The sequence below is a fragment of the Acinonyx jubatus genome, chromosome A3 (assembly GCF_027475565.1).
Source record: "Acinonyx jubatus isolate Ajub_Pintada_27869175 chromosome A3, VMU_Ajub_asm_v1.0, whole genome shotgun sequence".
Taxonomy (NCBI): Eukaryota; Metazoa; Chordata; class Mammalia; order Carnivora; family Felidae; genus Acinonyx; species Acinonyx jubatus.
The window spans coordinates 64,501,562-64,519,302 of NC_069388.1; the positions used below are offsets into that span (position 1 = coordinate 64,501,562).

Genomic DNA, 17,741 nt, shown 5'->3' on the forward strand with positions numbered 1-17,741 from the left:
GGCTGCAACAGAGGAGGCAGTATTTTGCCTGGTTCTTAGAGGATACACAGGGACTGGATATGGGCATTATAGGTACAATAAAGGATACAAAAGCCTAACCAGGTAATCTTGGTTCAGACTGAGAAGTTTCCGTGTGCCAAACTGAGGGGTATGGACTTTATCCTATGGGTGTTACGAATCAGGAGTGTTTAAGCAGGGGTGGCCTCTGCTGACTTTTAGATTAAGAGGGCAAGGTGTGCATTGGTACCATTTCTAACTCCAAACTGCCCAAAACCCCTTAAGGCATTCTCTTACCTGTGGCTCTCCCAGCTCAGTGTCCATGTGCTTTGGCTTTAGGGGCACCAGGCAAGAGTCAGCAAGAGGCTCTCCCTGCCCAGGAAAATCTCCCTGAAGATGAAGCCTGAAATTGTATCAGTATAAATTTATTCCTTTGGATTATGGTTTGTCCTCTTAAATTCCTTTGTTTAAATACAGGCTCTCAGCCTTCCCCCTGTAAAATCTAACTCTTTGTCTCCAGCTCACGTGCACACACACACCCCTGCCTTTATTTTGGGTGGCTATCAGAAATATTTCCACCTACCAGCACTGATTTTTTTTCAGTTATATGGTACACATCTGCTCAAATTACTTGCCATCAGGACTGACTCACTTAACAGGAATAAATTCGCCTGGGTGTGTGGGGAACTATCAGGGATACAGATAAAAGTACAGATTTTAACATCTGGGGAAGCTGCCTCCAAGCCAGAAGCTCTTCTCACAAGGCTAAGGAGGAAAACACATCCATGTGGTTTACCAGACAAGCAGTAAGCTTTTCCTCTTCTTGTTTGTTTTGTAATCAGTTGATCTACATGGATATTTTATGCTAGAGGTTACAAATTCAAATTAAAAAAAAAAAAATGAGAGGGTCCAGGAAAAGGAGAAATGGAGGGGGTGCCTTTGATAATTTACCTTGGCATGAATATCTGGTCCTCTTTCCTTGCCTCAACAAGGACTGTGGACCTCTCAGCATGAGTGAGTTTATCTGATCTCAGTCTCCCCAACTAGAAGACTTGAGAACCTGAGGAGAATCAGGGAGTTAGTAGTAGCCTGAGTTCCTAATCCCAGCATTGTTACCTTGTTGGCTCTTTGATCTTGGCCAAGTTAATTAACCTCTCTGTACCTCACTTATAAAATAGGGATAATAATAGACCTCAGAGGCTTGCATTTGAATGAAATGAATTAATTTATATACGTTGTTTAGAATGATGGCTGGCATATGGTAAATTCTGTATAAGAGTGAAAGAGTACCCTGGGGCCCCTGGGTGGCTCGGTCGGTTAAGCATCCAACTTCGGCTCAGGTTGTGATCCCACAGTTCATGAGTTCAAACCCTGCATCAGGCTCTCTGCTGTCAGCACGGAACCCATTTTGGATCCTCTGTCTCCCTGTCTTTCTGCCCCATCCTGGCTCGTGTGCTCTCTCTCTCTCTCTCTCTCTCGCTCGCTCGCTCGCTCTCTCTCTCTCAAATAAATAAACATTAAAAAAAAAAAAAGAGTGCAAGACTACCCTGAGGGGCAGAGTCCCTCAAAGTGCAGGAAACAGGCTTGGGAAATGGTCTTGAAGCTGTTGCCATGGCTGACTTTCATCTTTCCCTCACAGACTGTCCCTGCCAAGCCTTTGTCACTCATTCTGTTATGCCCTCCTCCCTGCAGTTCATGACCAAGAACCCCCACAAGCGCCTGGGCTGTGTGGCGGCACAGAACGGCGAGGACGCCATCAAGCAGCACCCGTTCTTCAAGGAGATCGACTGGGTTCTCCTGGAGCAGAAGAAGATCAAGCCGCCCTTCAAGCCTCGAATTGTAAGTAGGGCCCCAGAGCCCATTCCACACTGTAGGTCGGGCCTGCGTGCGCAGAAAAAGCGGTCTGGGGCACGTTTTACAGCCAAAATGACAAGGGCAGGAGGTGGCCGAGCCGCTCCCTGGAAGAGTCTCCTAGCCCTCAGAGTTTACTGTCAAAAATACATAACCTAGAGCCATAACCAAGATGCTGATTCGTATGGGACACAGAAGACTTTTAATTTTAACAGAGATCAATTGATTGATTTCAATCAGAAGTTACAAATGATATGAGTTGGCCGTGTATGGTGGAGATTTAAGGTTTCTTTATAAACAAATGGGTTCGCTTTATAACTGAGTCAATTTAAAGAAAAGTACTTACTAGGTAAATAAGAGTCACGGTCATGGTCATTATGTGGACTTAGTGCATTGTGAGAAGGTAAGACCCAGTGCCCAACACCTGGGGTAGGGCTGTGCTGCACCAACCCTGGGGCCGAGTCTGTAAGAGGCTGTCTCTGTAGGGCTCCCCACCCCCCTCTGCCCCGCTGTCCCTGCTGGCCTCCCTCCGGCCCAGCGTACACCTCCTTCCAGGTTCTCAGCCCTGTCCCGGTGATGCCTGTCGAAGGGGCTGCAGGAAAGGGTGTCAAAGCTCAGCTGTTGGAAAGAGGAATCAGAGAGCAGAGGCCATGTCCTAGCAGTGACCTTCTGCTGGAGGGAGGCCTTCTGGTCAGCAGGGCTCTCCTTGAAGTTGAGAGTGTGCGTACAGGCCTGTGTAGGGGGAGTATCCCAAGTCTGCTGGCTTGTGGCCTGATGAGGCAATTATTCAGACTGCAAGATTGGGGTAGCCAGCTGGCTAGTATGCTAGGAGCAAAGGGGGTATGTAATATTAGGAAATTACAGGCCAAGAGCCCCGGAATGCTGAGACCGGGGTCCTGGGCAGGAAAGACCTGAGACCATCCAGTCAAGCCTCAGTCACCCCACACTGTGTCATGCAACCCCCTCTCCCTCACCTCCAAGTACAGGACGGACCCTCCTGTGCTTTGGGAATGATCACAGAGGAATTCTGTTATATTCCAGGAGGTTTTCTGGGGAGCAGTTACTGATAGTGCTGTGAAATGTCCCAAGTAGGAAGCAACTCTCAGCATGGTCCAGGCTCAGCCAGTCTAGAGCATGGAAGGTTGACTGTCCCTGGATGCTTGATCGGGTCACTGTTCTTCATCTGCTTCCTCCTTTGGTTTTTACGACTTTCACTGGCTGGCACACAGCTCGGAACAGGCTAGATTCAGGCTCACCTTCTTTCTTTGTTAGCATCACCTTTGCTCCTGCCCATTTCCCCCTTGGCTCTGGGCAGGGCTCCCTGCACATGCCATTGTGCTCAAAGGCTACCCCCCTACCCAGAGGGTCTCTGTGAGTGGTTTACAAGGACAAGATCAACCGTGTCCTGGAAAAAGCAAGGGGAAGTAGGAAACCAGAGACCAGGTGGAGAAGGAGGGGTAAACTAAAGACTCAGATCCGAGGATAAAATGTTATTGCAGGTTTAGTCTAAGGTAATCTACCCAAAGCAAAGTGGGAAGTAGAGCAAGGTAGAGAATCCACCTGACAAAAGGGATCCCAGGGCAAGAGCAGGGACCAGTCAGTCAACACAGGTCTGCAAAATGACTTACTCGACTCAAAGCTAGGCTTAGAGAGAGCCAGACAGGGCTGGAGGGGCAGCTCTTCCTGCGGATGTGGGGCCAGACGACAGGGCAAGCTGAGGGGACCGTCAGCAGGGGGTGCAAAGGGAAGAGCAGGCCTGGGGTAGGGCGGAGGCAGGCACCCAAGTCTTTGCTGAGAAGCCACAGGGAAGCAAGGAATTAGGGAGAATCTTTATGATAAAAGGCCCAAAGAAGTTTTAAAGTATGGATTCATGGAGAAGAGTCTCTCTCTGGGATAAAGAGAAGGGAGAACATGGCTCAAACCCAGCAGAGGAAAGTGCTCTGAGATTTCAGGGGCTCTGCGAAGCTCCTGTCTCCAGAAGCCTGTCCCTAAGGCCGAGCAATAGCAGGGATTCCTCCTGAGGCTGCAACCCTCTGTCTCACCTCTGAGCCAAACGAAAGGGCAGACCCAAGAGAAGCGACCCTTTGAGCTGTGCCTGGCTTCCCCTGAGTGAGGGAAGGGCGTAAAGAACAAGCGTGAGGTTTCTGTGGGACTGCAGGATGGAGAAGGAGCCAGACACAGAGGAAGAAGGAGAGAAGGGTGACTCGGGAGGCCAACCCGTGACCCAGTCCACTGGTAGACAGGCCTCACCCGGCCTGGACAGGCAGGGGTAGCCGGCCTGGCGTGCAGGGGCTCCTGTGGGCCAGGGTGGGAGAGGGTCCCTGGGAACCAGCAGCAGAAGTACATCTCTGGGTGAGGGGGTCAGGCTGACCTGGAGGTCAGGTGGGACTCCACCCGGAGCACAAGGGACCCGTGCTTCCCTCCCTTGGGTCTCTCCCGAGCCTCCAGTGTGGGACAGGAGGGCAGGACTCTGCTCGCTTCCTTTGCCGAAGGGCTCAAGTAGGCTTCCTGGGGCCAGACCATCCCCTGAGAGGATGGCAAAGAGTGAGGCAGGGGCGGTTCAGGAGCTCCCAACAATGTCCAACTGTCTGAGTCAGCATTCCCAAAGACTGAGTTCATCCTTACCTCACACGTCACCTTCTGTGCAAGTCCCTACTCACCCCTACAGAACTCCAGAGTTATCCTTAACACTGTTGGGGGTTGGGGGGGGGGGAGGAGGCAGGAAGAGCATTTATCTGGCTGGTTTGAATTCCGTTTGGAAGAGAGAGTTAGGCCATCCAAAGGAAGGATAAGAAAGGAAACTTCCATTGTGCAACAGGTGTCTCTGGTCACATTTTGAGCCGAATAATGTTCCATACAGAGTTCTCAGCTACAGGTCTTTAAAGATGTATTCAAGTTCTTTTAAGTATCTGATCTCATTTATATCCTAGAGATTTGTCTCTGGAGAAATATCAAAATGGGAAAGAAAAGAATAGCCTACATCTCCTTAGCAGGTTGGAAAGGTCTGCCTGAGACTGCCCCTAAGTTGAAAGCTCTTTTCTGAAAAATGTTGGTGGTACCACCCTGAGTCCTCTGTGGGCTTGTTCACAGCAGAAATGAATTTTAAGTTGAATTCAAGCCCACCACAGTGACAAACGTACTCTAGTTCCCGTGTCTGAAAGCCTTGCAAGACCCACGTGTAACTCACACAAGGTTTTAAGAAGCCAACACCCACCTCTTACTAACTCAGGATTAACCCTGGGGGGACCACAGGTAGCCAGGCCCTCCTGGCTCAGATACCAGCAGTGGGGGTGGCTATGCTCTGTAAGTAGGGCCAGTTACCAACAGGCAAAATAGATAGCCACCCACGAGTGGTCACGGCAGAGACACTGGGGGCTGAAGTGCATCCCACAGAAGTCATCTTCTGTTTACAGGGGAGGGGTTCCATCACAAGATAGGCTGTCCACCGGCTGAGGGTGTCGCATAACCTTAGGGCACATCGATGCCCTTTGAGGAGAGCTGAGAAGGAAAGGTTGTGACAGTGGGAGGAAGGAAAGTTGCTTTGGAACCTGACATTGGGAAGAAGTGGACAGGGCAGTGTGAGCTTCTTGGATCTTAGAGACAGACAGCCTCCTTGAGAAGGGAGAGGACAAGTGTGCGAGCCTTGCAATTTGGCGGTGGCCTCAAGAAGACACAGGGTGTGTGTTTTAGAAGGCAGTGAAACGAGATACACAGAAACCCTCTAATCTCCTCATGCCAACCCCCCGCCCCAGGCATTCAGTCACAGAGAGAACCCTGGGGCTCCTTTGTCTTGGGCTAGCTCCACTAGCTCCTACCCACGTCCTGTTGACATCACAGCAAAATGCCACCACCCCCAGAAAACAGCCGGATAGCGACCACCCCACTGGTTGAGCCGGCCATACCGAGTCTAAGAGCCTTGGGGGTGTCCTGCCTGTCTTGATTCAGGAGGGAGTTGGTTCTGTCTGGTGGGAGGTGCTGGAGTGAGGCCAGGCGAGGTCACATCATCCAGGCGCCAGGGCTTAAGAAGAGCCAGGACTCCGTGGTATGTTTTCTGCATCTCCGGACTCTTCCCGCTCACGCAGCAGGGATGAAGCTCCTCCACGGCACAGCCTGTGGTGGGAGAGCAAACCTGTACACTGCCCAGGCTGGCTCTGCTAAAGACTAGGGTGGCTCAGTCGCCCCCGTAGGGGCTGAGGATATGGCAGGTTCCCAGGCCTGGTTTCCATCCCCTCCGTAGGAATCCTCGTCCCTCCAAAGATCTCACCGAGATTGTCCAGATCCCTAGCTGGCCTCTGGCCTCTGGTCCAGTTCCCTCACAGACCTCAGGTGGCTGCTGTCCCCTCCAGGCCTTTACTTTCTCAAGACGTTTGCTAAGCTTAGATTTCTGCTCCCTCGAGCCTGAGCCTCCCTGTCTAACCCCTGCCCTGACTCACCAGCTGTCATTAGTCCGACTGGATTGCCTGCCTTCGGGTTTAGGCCCATTTGCACTAACCCCCACCTCGGGACATTTTTCAGTGGCCTCTGCTTCAATGTGGGGATTTCGTCTCGTTCGTCCTGCCAACTATCTTGTATTCTCCCGCCCTCACTTTCCCTTTTATATTCGTCCTGTCTACCCTCTGGCCACCCACATTTGCAACTGATTTTGCACAAGCGATGTGCCGTCAACACCAAACCAAAGACTCTGTGCCACCCTTGTATTCAAATCGATTTCTGGAGGTGGCTGGCCTCACGGCAAGGGCACACAGGGTGGGTGGCAGGCACCCCAGCAGCGGTTGGGGGACTAGAGAAGCCAGTAAGGCTGGAGCCAAGGCCTTTGATGCTGGAAAAAAATCTCCCGGCATAGAGTTCATTCGTTTTTCCCACTGGGGATTTAGTTCCAAGGTGATGGCATCCTCCAGTAGCCAATAAATGTAGCACATTTTGCTTTTGTGTTACTGGTGAGCTCACCTTCTTTAGGGACCACAGAGGGCAGAGTGATGGGTTCGGTGTGTTTGAACGGCATCATGTGACCGTGCGGATGTTGGAGGTATTTTCTCGCTCCAGGCTTCTTTCCTGGGCACTCCTCTTGCACCCAAAAAGCATTAGGCTCCGAGATTATGGCTCCCAGGGCTCCAGCGCTGGAATTGGGGGAAGCCAGTGGAGGGGGGAGAGATCTGCCTCCCCAGAAACCTAGCTATCCTCAGTGAAAGCCAAGGGCAATGAGGGAAATGCTGGCCAAGTAAACTTCTCTTTGTGTACGTGTTCTCTCTTTTCAAGTTTGCTTCAGTGTGAATGTCCCTCTTTAAGGTAAGGCCTCCTGAATGGGGAGTCTGTCCAGGTAGGTGAGCCCTCTCAGGCCCGGTGACATGGAGGCCCTTCCAACCCCATGATCTGTTTCCATCCAGTTGTCCACACTGCATGGCGGGACCCTCGAGGGAGGCCTTTCCTGCATGCTCCTGCATGACCGGGCTGTGCTGAGAGAAAACCGGGAAGTGGGTTTGAGACCCTCACAACCTCACCAACATAGCAACCTGAGGAGGAGCCCTGCTGAGCAGGCAAAGGCAACCCTTTCCCCTGAAGCTCGTCAACCCACCCAGGAGACCACCTGTTAGTGGGCCCCATGAAGACAGAGTCCCAGGTGACTGGCAAAGGCTGTCCTCCTCCTCCACCTAGCAGAGCAGGGACGGGACCCGGCCAGTGCCTAGAGACATCAGTGAGGACATCCCCCCGGACTGTGTCCAGGCCAGAGTGGGAGCCCTTCATCTCCAAGAGGCTGCAAGGTCCTGCAAAGAGCCAGGACACCAGTCCGGGCCTAGAGGGCATCATGGGAAATGTCCAGGAAGCTGTTTCTGGCAGTTGGCCCAGGTAGTGACATGACACAGTGGACCGGTACCGGCTTTGACCGCAGAGAGACTTGGGTTGGAACAAAATTGCTGTCGTGGGTTAGCCGTGTAAGCCCGGGAGTTCACTTCATCTGCAGACCCCTGGCCTCCTTGGGCCTGAGCTCCTTATCTGTAAAATAGGGATAAAAATATCCACTCATAAAATTATGAACAGGATTAGATAAACCTGTAGATTCCCTATGAATTTTAGTTCTTCTCTCCAGTCACCATCCCCACCCAGCCTGTCAAAGCCCCTCCTTCTCCCGCTCGCGTCAGGAATCAAGAGCTAAGGAGGCAGTGCGGTGTATGGAGGCTAGGCTGTGGAATCAGAGGCGGCCAGGTTCCAACTAGGGCTGCAGGATCTTGGGAGAGTCGTCTCACCTCTCCAAGCCTCAGTGAGCCGATCCATAGAACAGGGATACTAGTATGTACCATGTCGAATGTCTGTGAGGAGTGAAAAGCAAATCAAGTGAAGTGATTAGCACATTCCTTGGGATACCGCGGGTGCTGGGACAGAGCTAAAGCTGACAGTACTGGAGACCCTGGGGGTCTAAGCCAAGGGGGCTAGAGAGGTCGCAGTTCCCGGAGAGGCCAGGGGTTCACATGAGGGATGACACCATGTGGTTGGGGAAGCTGCCATTGCAAGGCAGAGGACTAGCAAATAGCACCATCCAGTCCCCGCAGGGAGCCTTCTGGAGTTTCATTCCGGCCCTGCCCCTGGTCTGGGATGGGAGAGCACAGGGAGACAGGAGATAGGGCAAGACAGAGACTCACCCCGGCCCTAATGCCCCTTGAGGAACCCCAAGTTTCCCCACAGGGTCTGTCCCCCTTTTACGGTGTGACCTTGCCACCACCTTTACTTCCCTTGCCCCTGTCCTCACTGGTCTTGTTTGCCGAGCACAGTCGTGCAGCCCAGCCCTAAAGTGCTGGCAGTCTGATGAGACCCCATGACCGTGGCCGTAGGAGCACGGAGGGTTCCCAAGTGTTTCTAAGCTAAACAGCCTCAGTGGGGCATCTTTGACTCTGCACAAGGGATTTCTCTGTCTGGGAATTCTGCTTGCAGGAGCGTTCCTATAGCCCAACCTGCACATCACTTTGGTGCTCCCACCCACTACCCTAGGGGAGGAATTTGAGCCCTGGGCTGGGCTGGGCATTTCTGTAAGCTCCGAAGTTTTCATTTATAACTTCATAGCTGTTCAGTTGAGATTTGCCTTCATGGGTTCATCGAACTAATGTATATTGAATTTAATCTCCTCCCCACCCCACTAGCACCTGAGGTAACACACACAGCCTGCCGGGGAGCGTGGGACCTACTGGGCTGTGTGTGACTGAAGGAAGGAAGGTTCTCCAGAGGAGCTGGATCTGGGAAGAGAAAGCCAAAAAGGATTAGGGGCAGAGAGCTACCGGGAAGAGGCATGGCAGCAGGGGAGGGCAAGGCAGGATTCACGTCAGGTCTTTTCAGCGGGAATTTAGTGAGCGTGTACTTTGTACCCTCTGTGAAGCTGTAGGGGAGAAGGCTGGTTGACGTAAGAAGAATCACCTATAGAGACGCCTGGGTGGCTCAGCTGGTTAAGTGTCAGACTTCAGCTCAGGTCATGATCTCACAGTTCGTGAGTTCAAGCCCCACATCAGGCTCTGTGCTGGCAGCTTGGAGCCTGGAGCCTGCTTCGGATTCTGTGTCTCCCTCTCTCTCTGCACCCCACCCCCCAATCATGCTCTGTGTCTTTCTGTCTCTCAAAAATAAACATTAAACAAAATTTAAAAAAAAAAGAAAGAAGAAGAATCCCCTGAATGCTACCATCCTGAGGGGCTTGGGGAATACCAGGCACAGTACAAAATGCAGGCCTTGACTCAGGGCAGGGGTCTTGGGGTTTGCCTCTTAAGGTTAGGGGGCAGGGAGGAAAGGTGATGTGAAGAGGAAAGCCTCCCTGGACAGGCCAGCTGGCAGGGCCTCTGTGGGCCACAGGAGCCACTGGCCACTTGCAGTCTCATAGAAGGTCCCTCCCGGGGTGGTGGTCTGGCAGCCAGGAAAAGAGGGGCAGTGGTCCCAGGCTGGATAATGTGCATCGAAGTAGAAGCAGATAGAAGCTCAAACCTTCCCCAGGTGGGGGGCTTAGGCCTCCAGGCCTCCAGCCAGCATTTGCTCTCTGAGGGGTGCAGACACCAAGGGAGACTGTGCACCAAGGGGTTGGGGGTGTTCCCCACCCATGCCAGGCTCCAAGGGGGCACAGCTGGCTATCAGGGAGGAAAGAAGCTCTTGGAAACCCAGCTTGCATTGGGGGACGGGGGCATTAGTGCCCTGTTTACTCCCCACTGTTTGTGCCAGGTTAGTGGATGGTAACAGAATTGGATTTAGCTTAAACTCGACACTCAGACATTCTTCTGGAATTCTGGGATTTGACAAACACACATTAGGTCTGTGGCACATCATTACAGTTCCACATCAGCCTCACTCTCAGAGCGAGGTGATCCCGGCCTGCGGGACTCAGACCCCCACGTTATTCTGGCCTCTTCTTTCTGGGACCTGCTCCACCCCAAAGGGATTTTATCGGTGCACAGAGCTTGAATGTCAGGTGTGTGAGCCCCACTAGGTGTGGAAGAAGGTCAAGAATGGCAGGGACAGTGAGATATGATACTCGCCTTGAGTAGGGAGATGGGAAGATAAGCCCACAGAGGGGCTTACCAACTGCTATGACTCAGGAAATAAAGCAGACCTTGACTTGGGGCTTCAGCCAGACTTCCTCCCCACCCCTCCCGCATCTTAGCCAGTATTTGGAAACCACAGGTGGTCTTCCTGGGGGAGGCATGGCAGATTCAGGCTACAGGTACCCAGGCACCTGGGATGTGGGTGATCCACCAAAAGTTTCAGAATATAGTCACCCCAAAACATGAGATTCCAGAATTTAGCCCCCACTTTGTATGAGAGGCAACGAGCTAAGAGGAAAACACTGGACAGGGCTGGGTGCTGGTCCCTCTGTTTTTTATATCTTTGAGACTCAGAGCAAATCACTGAATTTCTCTGCTCCCTTCCTATAAAATGAGGGACTTACATAATCCCTAAAATGTCTTACAGCCTATGAGGGCAGGGATTGGAGGTTTTTGGAAATCAATTTTATTATAATAAAATATACATAGAATAAAATTTAACCCATTTAAAATGTGCATTTTGACGCATTTTAACAAATGGATGCACCCATGTTACACCAGCACAGTGAAAGAAGATCTCTACCCCAAACTGTTCCCAGGTGCCCTGTGCCCCAAGGCAGTCCCTGATCTGCTTTCTGTCACTGGAGAGTAGATCTGTCTTCTAGAGTTTCGTGTGTGTGTGTGTGTGTGTGTGTGTATACGCACACACATATATGGAGCCGTGTAGTGTGTGCTGTTTTGTGATTTTGTGTCTGGCTTCTTTCACTCAGCATCCATGTATGTGAGATTTAGGAATTATATTTTTAATTTTTTACCATGGAAAACGTCAAACGTGTACAGAAGTAGAGAGAATCCCCATGTGCCCATCACCTAACACCAACAACTAGCCTGCTCTGGTTAATTTGTCAGGGGAGGGATTTTTATCTGTTTTGTGCACAGCAGCGTCCTCAGCAACTCCCGGCACGTAGTAGGTGTTGTAACATATACTGTGAATGAATGAATAAGTTCTATAGATCGCCAGTGTTTTTCCAGAGAATACTTCTCTCTTAGCTCCAGCTCTAAATTCTCTTGTCACCTTTTATGGCCCAAGATCTGTTCCAGTTTATGCCTCAGAATTTAGGGTGATAAGATCCTGCATTGGGAAACCTGAAAGTGTTGAATGGTAGGAGAGGTGGGTGACCTCATCTTGACTTGAGAGGCATATATTCGGGTGTTTACAGTTCCCGTTTCAAAGCCAGCAGGCAGAGCAACAATACATTCCGGGCCAAGAGAACTGATTTCTATCTAGAACATTTTCATAAATAAGGGGGGTGGTATTGGTGAGTGGAGGAACAGGGCTTTTGCCAGGACCAGATTGAAAAGTTTCTTTGGGCACCAAAAAGTCCCTGGAATTAGATAGATGTCAACCCAACAGGCGTCAACCATGACACTGCTTTGAAAAGTAGATGCTACATGAAAAAGGCCTGCACGATTAGAAGCAGAATGGGGCCAGGTTTGCCGCTGTGGGCCTCCCCACTTTCAGCTGGAGAACGCAGGCTCCTGATGCATCACCGGGCACAGGTCCTGCCGCGGCACGTCCCGCTGTGTGGGGCCAGCTCCCTGCAGAGCCCAGCTCGGGCGCTCAGGCCTCGGGCGGGCCACAGCATGTAGGGCGCTGTCTCCTCCTGAGCCTTTTTATGGCTGGCTATCCACCCAGGTTTTCCGCGTGTTGTCAGTTCCAGACACCCCAACTGAGTGCCCCTTTGCCCTACTTCAGGGTCTCCGCAGCAGTAGGGTGTGAAGTCAATTTAAGGAGTCAGGTGAAGAAAAAAGTGTAATAAAGACTAAGATAGGGTAGAGTAGGGTCAGGTCAAGTAGAATCAAACAGAATAGAATAAGTAGGATATCATGGGACGCCTGGGTGGCTCAGTTGGTTAAGCGTCTGACTTCGGCTCAGGCATGATCCCCCAGACCGTGGGTTTGAGACTCGCATCGGACTCTGTGCCGACAGCTTGGAGCCTGGAGCCTGCTTCAGATTCTGTGTCTCCCTCTCTCTCTCTGCCCCTCCCCCTCTCACACTCTGTCTCTCTCAAAAATAAATGAATAATAAAAAAAGTTTTTAAAGAATAAGTAGAATACCAGACTATAGCACGGAATGCAATCTAGGTAAACTATGGCTTGCTGAATCATTTCTTGCGCTGATGGGATGAGGTGATGCGCACTAGGTTATAGACAAAATGTCTTTCTTACTGTTGGTCATACTAAAAAGTTCTGAAGGGCTAGGCCCCTCTTCGCTCCTCATGTCTAAGAAATGACCCCATGAGCTGTAGTGGGGACGGTGGCTTCATGTACAGGGAAGATTGCAGGTGTGCGTTTGTAATGCAAATAACAAGGCTATTGGTGGAAAGCTCTGAACAGCATGCCTGTGCTGGGCTCTGTGCAGCAGCCCATCGCGCACATGAACGCATCGATGCCTCTCGGAGGGAGGCAGGACGGCACATGTCAGGAGCATGGGCCTTGGTGTTAGGACACCTGAATTCAGTCCCGGCTGCACCTTGGGCAAACTGTTTCCCAGTCTCTCCAGCGGGGTCTCTGGCAGTGTTCGCTACCCCTGGGGGGGGGGGGGGGCGGTGAGCAAGAGTGAATCAGGCAGGGGAAACAATTAGCACAGAGCCCGGCACCTGAAAAACCCTCCATCCGTGGGCTTTAGTGACGTTTTCATGTGTGGAAACAAGTGTGCCAGGCTCTGTACGACGACGCTAAGAATACAAGAGAGATGCCCAGTGCGTCATTATTTAGCGCTAGTTATGAGGAGTACCAGGAAAGAGAGGCACGGGACAACCGAGGGGTATGGGGGGGGACCAGCCTAGGCTGGGAATGGTTCCCCAGGAAAGGGAACTGATACAAGGGGCATTTCCTTCCCCACATGGCAGCGCCAGACCCTGTCTTTAGTGGCAGAATGGAAGCCTTGTGGCCTCAGGAATGGTTTCAGAACTCCTTTACAGCATTTTGAGAGGGCAGTGGACTCTCCCTTATTCTCATTGCTGGTCTCAGAGGGCAGGCTCACCTTTTGAACAAAGCCTTTGCACTTTGCCATCCTCTGGGGATGCAGCAGGGTCCATTTAATTAACCGGGAGCTGGCAAGGCCCCAGCTCTGAGCCAGGCAGCGCTGGTGAGATGCCTGCCTCACCGGGAAGCCAAGATTTACAGGCCACTTAGAGGCACCTCCAGGCTGGTTATAAACTCCAGACTGAATGTCATCAAGCACCTGTGTGCACCGTACAGACAATGAGGACTTCTCCCTAGCCACGTGGCTCAAAATGACTCTTGGCTGAAATGTATGCATTATGCATTTGTCACCAAATTTTAGAATCAAATTGTCACAGCCAAAGGTGTGCATGTGGGTGGACTTTGGAAGGCCCGAAGCGTTCGAGCAGGTAGAAGTAACACCCTTCAGAGCCGCACAGAAATGCCTCCTTCCCCAAAAGGAATGAAGAAATGCTGTCTGTGGAGTTAAGACTCTGATACAAATGACTTCACCTGGCCTTAAAAGAACCTTCTGGAAAGAGCCTCAGATACACAGTCTGTGTCTGGGGGACTTTTCCCAATCATTTTCATAGAGTCGCTTCAGCCTTCCGGCAGAGCACTGAATACACCAGAGGGAACGCCCCGTGCTGGGGACCCCCTCGCCATGGTCCAAGGGGACAATTCATGTCCTGAGAATCTTTCTTCTCTATGTGGATTCCTCAGAGTTATCATACGTTGGACAGATTCAGGCTTTATTCAAAGGGAAACTTTCAAATCTGTGGTTCTTAGCAATCAAATCACCGCCCCTTCAAAAATCTGCTGCAGTGAGATGTTTCCACATGCACAACATGCTGTACTATACGAGGCTCACGGAAGCCCTGAAGTCCATTCCCTAGCACAAGGCTTTGCAAATTGGCCCACAGGCTGAATCCAGCCCACTGCCTCTTTTTGTTCAGCCCTCGATCTAGGAATGGTTTTCACATTTTTCTTAAATGGTTGAAGAAGAATGTTTCATGACACATGAGCATTATATGAAGTTCGAATGTCAGTATCCATATGTAAAGTTCTGCATCCATATGTAAAGCCACACTCGTGCAACTGTCTGCAGCTGCCTTTGAGCCACGACAGCAGAGTGGAGTGATTGTAACAGAGCCCGTGGCCCACAAAACTTAAAGATTTACTGTATGGCCCTTTGGAGAAAATTTGCCACCCCTGCTTTAAGAGTGAGAATCCAGGTTAAGAGGCTTGCTTGAAATACTTTACTTAAAATAATTGAGCTGTATGCAGTGCCCCGGGAGACTCAGTTGTTTAAGTGTCTGACTCTTGGTTTTGGCTCAGGTCATGATCTCATGGTTCGTGGGTTTGAGCCTGTGTCAGGCTCTGTGCTGACGGTGCAGAGCCTGCTTGGGATTCACTCTCTTCCTCTCTCTCTCTGTCCCTCCTCTGCTCTCGCTCTCAAAATAAATAAACTTAAAAAAAATAATTGAGCTGTAAAATTTAGAGGTAAAAGCGACTTTGAAAATCACCTTGATGAGCTCCCCACTTGACCATGTTAAGCAGGGGACTCCAGGGAGTGGTGTCTTGGGCTCTCCTTTTAAAGTTCTGTGGGTTTTGGGGCACCTGGGTGGCTCAGTTGGTTAAGCATCGACTTCAGCTCAGATCATGATCTCACTGTTTGTGAGTTCGAGCCCCACCTCAGGCTCCGTGCTGACAGCTCAGAGCCTGGAGCCTGCTTCGGATTCTGTGTCTCCCTCTCTCTCTGCCCCACCCCCACTTGCGCTCTGTCTCTCAAAAATGAATAAATGTTAAAAAAAAAAAATTTTTAATAAAATAAAAATTAGGACCCCTAATGTGAAAATGTAACTGGAGCATTTCTTGACGTTCAGAAGCCCTGGAAGCCCCGGGTCTTGTTCCTACAGGGGTCATCACCGTGTGGTGCCCACCGTGCCCCAGTCTCTAACGGCTCCAAGCTCCCCAGGCTCCCCCCACACACACTCACACCCTGCTCATTACAGAGGAGAGATGACATCACAGCCAGCAGCGCCAAAAGTAAAATTTGTCTTCTTTCTTCTTCTTGTTTTTCTTATCTTGCTTTATTCTTGAAAGTTTAAAGATGGCCCACCAGGATATATAAAGGACATACTCTAAATATAATATCAGTGAAAATGAGGAAAGAAAAACAAAGGCAGGAAGACAAAAAAAAAATCAGGAATGTTCTTTGTGGGAGTGTCACACATGTGGCTCTTAGCTCTTGAGAGCAGACTGTTAATTGTAGGGCAGAGTGGGGGGGGACGAGAAAGCACCCAGGGTGTCCAGGTGAAATAGTGACTGTTCTGTGCACCAAGATCAAGTAGAAATCGCTCTCAAGGATCATCCCAAAGACAGTGCTGTTTGTTCTAACCATACAGTTGTGATAAATAATGATGAGGAAGCAATGCTAATAATTTACATTTCTTCTATGCCATGTGCTGTTCTCACCACTTAAATGTATTATTTCACTTACTCCTTATAACGAATATACAGGGAGGGCTACCAGCATCCCCATTTTACAGATGATGAAAGTAAGGCCCAGAGAAGACCACGTGATTTGCCCAAAGCCGCAAAGCTGGAGAGAAGCAGAAGTGAAATCCAGGCATTCTGGCCACAGAGCTCTCGTGCTAACCTACTGAGCTGCACTGCCTCTCAGAGGCAGCACCTGGAGACACCAGTATGCTTCCCAGTGAGCTCTTGGATGTCCCAGTTTATAAAGGCTAATATCAAATAAGGAAAGGAGGGCATGAAATTGAGAAGGAATGCCAATATACAGTGTGAACTTGAGAGAAAGCCAAATCCACAGCAACTACAGCCCTACATAGGCTTTTAAGCCACAAAAAGGCCTTTTGAAACTGCCAAGGAAAAGAAGGAAGAAAGGGACCCACTGCTCCTTTACACAGAGGGACCCACTCAGGCTGCCTGTCGGGATCACTTGGGAAGCTTTAACACATACACAGGTCTGGGCCGCACCCCTGGATGGTCCAATTAGTGAGGTGTGGGGCAAGGCCCAGGTGTCCATGTGGGCACACTGTTGGATTTTTTGTTGTTTTTTTTTAAGTTTTTATTTTGCTCCCCCTGGGGCTCATCATGACACGTGCCCTCCTTCACCCTCACTTATCTCCCCCCTGGTAACCAGCAGTTTGCTCTCTAGAGTTGAGAGTCTGTTTCTTGGTTTGCCTCCCTTTTTACTTTTTCTTCCCCTTGTTTTGTTTCTTAAATTCCACATATGGTATTTGTCTTTCTCTGACTGACTTATTTCACTTGCATTATACTCTCTAGTTCCATCCATGTCATTGCAAATGGCAAGATTGCATTCTTCTTGTGGCTGAGTAATGTTCCAGTATGTGTGGGTGTGAGTGTGTGTGTGTGTATGACCTCTTCATTCATCAGTCGGTGGACACTTGGGCTGCATCCATATGTTGGCTCTTGTAAATAACACTGCCGTAGACTTAGAGGTGCATGTATCCCTTTGAAGTAGTGTTTTCTTTGGGTAAATACCCAGCAGTGATTACTGCATCACAGGGTAGTTCTATTCTTACCTTTTTGAGGACGCTCCACATTGTTTTCCAGAGCAGCCACGGCCAGCTTGGGTTCCCACCAGCAGTGCACCAGGGCTCCTTGTCCAGGTTCCCTTTGTTTCTGATGCACAGGCAGGATGGAGAACTCCTTTGTTACCAGTGACAAAAAGCAAGGCTGTTACCTTGTCTCTAACTTTTCCCCAAAGAGAAGTCTCTTAGAAGTACAAAGATTAGGGCAAAACCCAGTAAAGATGAACTGATTTCCAAGGGAGAAATAAGTCATTACAAGCCAGAAATAAGTACCAAAATAAGGAGAAATCAAAGTCGAATGCAAATCGGTTGCACTTGATAAAGCTCACCTGGGGAGCTAGGACAGGCCATTCCCGGGCCGGATCCCTGAGCAGTGACACTGAATCTCTGATGTGGGGCCAGCATCACTGTTATGTCAAGTTCCTGGCAGTCCAGTGTGCAGTCACTGGTCTAGGCCCAGGTGAACTACATGTCAGGTTACTAAAAAATCTGCTGTGCCCACTACTTGGTAATTTGGATTTCCAGAATCCAGCAGTGACACCAAGCGATGGGAGATGGGCAGACAGTCTCCCCGTATTCAAAAATAGGTAAAATGTAGAATCGGGATACTTGGAGGTAGGTGCTGTTAAAGCAATTTCTAGAAGTTTTTATGAAAAGATATTTTGTGAACACGGGGAAAATGGTGATCACTTGGAACCAATTAACTTCACTTCTAGACCAATAGACCAGAGAAATGCAACAGCGTTAGGTGTCTTTATTCCAGCAAAGCAATTGCAAGTCTTTGATATCATCCTCCTGA

The 17,741-nt window shown here is 50.3% G+C and overlaps 1 protein-coding gene across 6 annotated transcripts in view; it reads left to right on the forward strand.

Annotated features, from left to right (window-relative positions):
* The window catches only part of PRKCE (protein kinase C epsilon), a 494,970-nt gene that overhangs the window by 466,339 nt on the left and 10,890 nt on the right, over positions 1 to 17,741 (forward strand). For 5 of the 6 annotated variants that reach the window (XM_027072535.2, XM_053200551.1, XM_053200553.1 and 2 more), the window contains one exon: positions 1,690 to 1,836. In XM_027072535.2, coding sequence (XP_026928336.2) covers positions 1,690 to 1,836 — 147 coding nt within the window. Of the gene's footprint in view, positions 1 to 1,689; positions 1,837 to 7,104; positions 7,135 to 17,741 lie in introns of those variants that run through there. The other variant, XM_027072536.2, reaches the window with a different exon arrangement.